The sequence below is a fragment of the Vicia villosa genome, linkage group LG7 (assembly GCF_029867415.1).
Source record: "Vicia villosa cultivar HV-30 ecotype Madison, WI linkage group LG7, Vvil1.0, whole genome shotgun sequence".
Classification (NCBI taxonomy): Eukaryota; Viridiplantae; Streptophyta; class Magnoliopsida; order Fabales; family Fabaceae; genus Vicia; species Vicia villosa.
In genome coordinates this window covers 137,974,601-137,979,607 of record NC_081186.1, presented here as the reverse complement: position 1 = coordinate 137,979,607, position 5,007 = coordinate 137,974,601, and the positions used below count along the sequence as shown (strand labels likewise).

The window sequence follows — 5,007 nt, the reverse complement described above, 5'->3', positions numbered from 1 at the left end:
TTGGTTTGTAATTTCTCTTGTCGGGCTCTTTGCCTTGTTCTTTGTAAACAGGATGGAGAACCCTTAGTTCTCCCTTTTATATAATACCTTGTTTACTAAAAAAAACAAACTGGAATCGACAACTCTCCTGTCACCATTAGTTGTACCCGCCGGATGTTCCCTCTGATCCAATGTCATCTTTTTCCCTCTTCTTTCTTTCTTTACAACCTATCATGGGCCAACCCCACCTTCCTCACAACCGTTGTTTCTAACTACATGCATGTTGACCAGTTCTTGTCCGTTAAACCTTTTTTTCCCTTTTCTCACCTCCTATCCCCATTCTACTTTCTGGGCATCCTTCTCGATAATGTCCAAATCTTCCACATGGCAGACATAGCAAGTGCAGTCTTTCAAGCTCAATCTTATACATCTGTCCTTTGATAGAAAATATTGCTAACAATGGTTTTGTCTAATCCACTTCGACACAAATTCGTGCGTACTTCCCTCTTTCTACTTGCAGTGTGTTCTTATCCACTTTTATTGTTCTTCCAATCCTGTTCCCAATAGTTGTCAGCGTTCATGCATCATAGTATTCTATCGGCAGTCATGCTATACATATCCAGACAGAGACTTCCTTAATCGAATCTTGTTTTGAGTGGAAGTATGGACTCCAATATTTCACTGTCAAATAATGATCATAAATAAACCATGGGTCATCAGAGAGAGCAGCATTTTTATCATCCTCACGAGAGAATGCTACCAAGAAATAGCCATTTCCCAGGTCAATGATATTGGCGATTCTGTTGCACACCCACATTTGTTTCTGTCTAGTCTCCAATGCCTAATTAAATCCTATCTTCCTCCCAAGGAGTTTAACAGTGACTCCTCTCCTCCATGGACGTTGAATAGGTTTTTCCTCAGCTTTAGACAGTAGAAACATCGGACATTCATACCCTCCAATATGCATTTCTTCCACTCTGAGTCCCTCTCCTTCTTCAGCATTGGGCTCCTCTTCCCCTTCTGATTCAGTATCACCTTCTTCTTTGGTCTCCCCTACTCTTGCCAACAACTGTGTCCCTTTAAGATTTTACACCAACTCTTGTTGCGTCATCTAACAAAACAACATCTTCCCGCGCAGTCTTGTTTGCATGAACCAGTCCTTCTAAGTTATCATTCCTTTTTGTACGATCATTCAGTAGGCCTTCTATTAGTTTTGTATGCGTTATTGAAGATAAATCCTGTGGTGGCCGACTCATCCTCCTAAAACCCTAGCAGAGCCTAATAGTTACACAAATTAAATTTATTCTGTTTTTAAACTCATTAACTTAAGTGAAATCAATTGGTTAGCATTTATTTTTGAGAATTTGTTTATCATATGTTACTATCATTATTTTACACCAAAAAATATATAAAATATTTGTATCAGAAAATTATATAAACATTTGTATCAACTAAAAAAAAGATAAAGTATACTATAGCAACCAAAATAATTTCATAAAACAGAATTAGGGTTGGGTACGGGAAAAATTCGTAGAATTAGAGAGCAAAAGTGAGTAAATAAAATTTAAATTTATTTTTTAGTGAAAAAATAAAATTTTAGAATTATAGTTAAAGAAAGACTTTTTAATTTGTATATAAATACAGTACCAATCTCCACTCTCAAGTATCAACACAACATATTCATTCATTCCCTTTTGCGGGTTCTTCATTCTCTCTTGTTTCCTTTGCTCTCTCTGCGTATAGCCATAAAGGTATTTTATTCAATTTTCTTTAAATTTTCAATATTATCCATTGTATAATTACTGCTTTATTTTATCTAAATTTTCTATTCGTTTCCTTTATTTCTCGTTCTCATAAAATAGTAAATCATTGCTTGTATGTTCTCTTTTAATTAATAGTGTTCATGTTTTTTTTGTTTACTTTTTCTTTTGAAAATAAACTATAACTAAATACGATGTTTAGTGCCACCCTTACATGATTAAAATCGGCTTATAAGGGTAGAGCCAGCAAGACATTCACATATTAACATTTTGTTATTATTTCTAAAAAAATTAATATACACTGTTTAAAGTTAATATTGTTGTGATAAATATTAAATAAGCTGGATTTAATATTAATTTAAATTTTTTTAAATATAATCAATTATATTATTTTAATAAATTATTGTATTTTAAAGTGTTTTATAAAAGAAATCACATTGACTAAAAATACTGTTAACTTTTAATTAGGGTTTATTTTCCATATGTAGTAGGGTTGTTGTGCATGTAATTTAGGTTTACCTATAATTTTGGGAATCTTGTTTTGATTCTTTCAATTGTTATCCACTAATATCGCATGTTCCGTTATTTATTATTATATTATTAGTATAACACTCGAATCTTTTATTTACTCTATCGATTTCATTATAAAAGTTATACATCTACTCAAGCCATTATTGATCATACTCAATTCAGACTTATTGCTGTGAGTATCGTAGCTTTTTATGATTTCAATTATCATATTAGTTCTTATTTTGTAATCATCTCTCTAATATCTTTATTGGGTATATTTCAGGTTCAGGTTAAGGGACTTTTTGTGAGAAAGTGCTGTCATCATGGCTAAGGAACAACTGAAGGTTCTCAATGCACTTGATGTGGCCAAGACACAAATGTACCATTTCACTGCAATTGTGATTGCTGGAATGGGTTTCTTTACTGACTCCTATGATCTCTTCTGCATTTCCCTTGTCACCAAATTGCTCGGTCGTATCTATTACTATGATGGTGGGGACAATCCAGGTTCTCTCCCACAAAATGTTTCTGCGGCAATCAATGGTGTTGCCTTCTGTGGAACACTTGCTGGACAACTTTTCTTTGGTTGGCTTGGTGACAAAATGGGAAGGAAACGTGTTTATGGAATGACTCTTATGCTTATGGTCATAGCTTCCCTTGCTTCTGGTCTCTCCTTTGGAAAGGATCCCAAAGCTGTTGTGTCTACTCTTTGCTTCTTTAGGTTTTGGCTTGGATTTGGAATCGGTGGTGATTATCCTCTTTCCGCTACAATCATGTCTGAGTATGCAAACAAAAAGACCCGAGGTGCATTTATAGCTGCTGTTTTTGCTATGCAAGGTTTTGGAATTTTGGCAGGTGGAGCTGTTGGAATTATAGTTTCGTCTGTTTTCAAAGCCTTGTATCCTTCTCCAGCTTTTCAGGTTAACCCAAATCTGTCCACAGTTCCACAAGCTGATTATGTTTGGAGGATAATCTTGATGTTCGGGGCTATTCCGGCCGCGTTGACATACTATTGGAGGATGAAAATGCCTGAAACTGCAAGATATACTGCTTTGGTTGCAAAGAATGCTGAGCAAGCTGCTGCGGATATGGCAAAAGTTATGCAAGTTGAGATAGAAACTGAATCGGAAAAGATTCAACAGTTGGATCAAAATCAAAGACAAGGAGGGAATGATTTTGGTTTGTTTACAAAAAGGTTTCTTCGTCGTCATGGACTGCATTTGTTTGCAACTGCTATTACTTGGTTCTTGTTGGATATTGCCTATTATAGTCAGAATCTTTTCCAGAAAGATGTTTTTAGCGCAATTGGTTGGATACCAGAAGCTAAAACCATGAGTGCCCTTGAAGAGGTTTATAAAATTGCTAGAGCACAGACACTTATTGCCCTTTGCAGCACTGTTCCTGGTTACTGGTTCACAGTTGCATTCATTGATAGAATAGGAAGATTTACAATCCAGTTGATGGGATTTTTCTTCATGACGGTGTTCATGTTTGCATTGGCTATTCCTTACCATCACTGGACTTTGAATGGAAACCAAATTGGATTTGTTGTCATGTATTCATTGACATTCTTCTTTGCTAATTTCGGTCCAAATGCAACGACGTTTGTGGTTCCAGCTGAGATTTTCCCGGCAAGGCTAAGGTCAACATGTCATGGAATATCAGCTGCGGCTGGAAAAGCTGGGGCAATGGTAGGAGCTTTTGGTTTCTTGTATGCACAAAATAGCATTGGATTGAGAAATGTGCTTCTGATTTTGGGTGGAGCCAACTTGTTGGGAATGTTGTTTACATTGTTGGTGCCTGAATCTAAAGGAAAATCTTTGGAAGAGATTTCTGGTGAAGCTGATGAAGAAACTAATACTAATAGAGAATCTGCATTGAAGGCTGGTCTTCAAGTTTAGGAGTAGCTACTTGTTTTTCTTATTTAGTTTAGTTGTAGGAGTCACTCTCACTTATAGGAGTTAATTTTGACTGTGTTACTCTAATTTTGTTAATATAATATCTCTTTTGTAGTCCATTTATTTTGTCAATATAATATCACATTCTTATGTTTTTCTACTTTTTTGAGGTTGGAAATAGCTACTTAATCTTCAATTATCACGGCTTATATTATGATTATGATAGAATCAACTTCTTGAGGTGATCTTCACTGCTTTTTTTCAATTTTCAAGCCGTAAATAATAGGATTAGGAGAAGAATTGGAATGAGTAAAGAACTCAGCATAGGCTAACTTTTAGTTTTCACAGATGATATGAGGCTGCATCTTATCACATGTATAAAAAAAGACACTAAGAGTTGTCATTCTATTCGAACTTAATCAATTTGCATAATTCTTTTTGATGAGCTAACAAAGAGTCAAAATTATGCAACTAAGAAATCTTTAACCACTTACTAATCCTCCTCCAAACATCCATAACCACCGGGAAAAGTAAAGAGAGATGAACAATGCTTTCTTCCTTCTTATGGCAAAAAGGACACGCCAAACTACTAATACCTTGGAGAACTCCGCGATTTGCCAACGGATGTCTCGTAGGAAGACGATCTAAAAGCGATTTCCAACCTGTTGGACCTGTGACTTCACCCACAAGAGGAGGCTGAATTGTGTGGTTTGGAAAAATATGATTTTGAAAACTTTTTCGTAAATTAAATCAGATTTTAAAATCATTTTCAAATGATAAGCTTTGGAAAATAAAAATCAGAAAGTAAAATTTACGTGTAGAAGGACACATAGAATTATAGAGGTTTGGTCAAAACTAAA

The 5,007-nt window shown here is 35.2% G+C and overlaps 1 protein-coding gene across 1 annotated transcript; it reads left to right on the top strand.

The window, feature by feature from the left end:
- The first annotated feature begins 2,564 nt into the window (after window positions 1-2,564).
- LOC131618604 (low affinity inorganic phosphate transporter 1-like) lies at window positions 2,565-4,350 on the top strand. The gene has a single exon (XM_058889793.1). The coding sequence runs from the start codon at window positions 2,573-2,575 to the stop codon at window positions 4,148-4,150; it is 1,578 nt and encodes a 525-aa protein (XP_058745776.1). The 5' UTR covers window positions 2,565-2,572; the 3' UTR covers window positions 4,151-4,350.
- The last annotated feature ends 657 nt before the right edge of the window (window positions 4,351-5,007 follow it).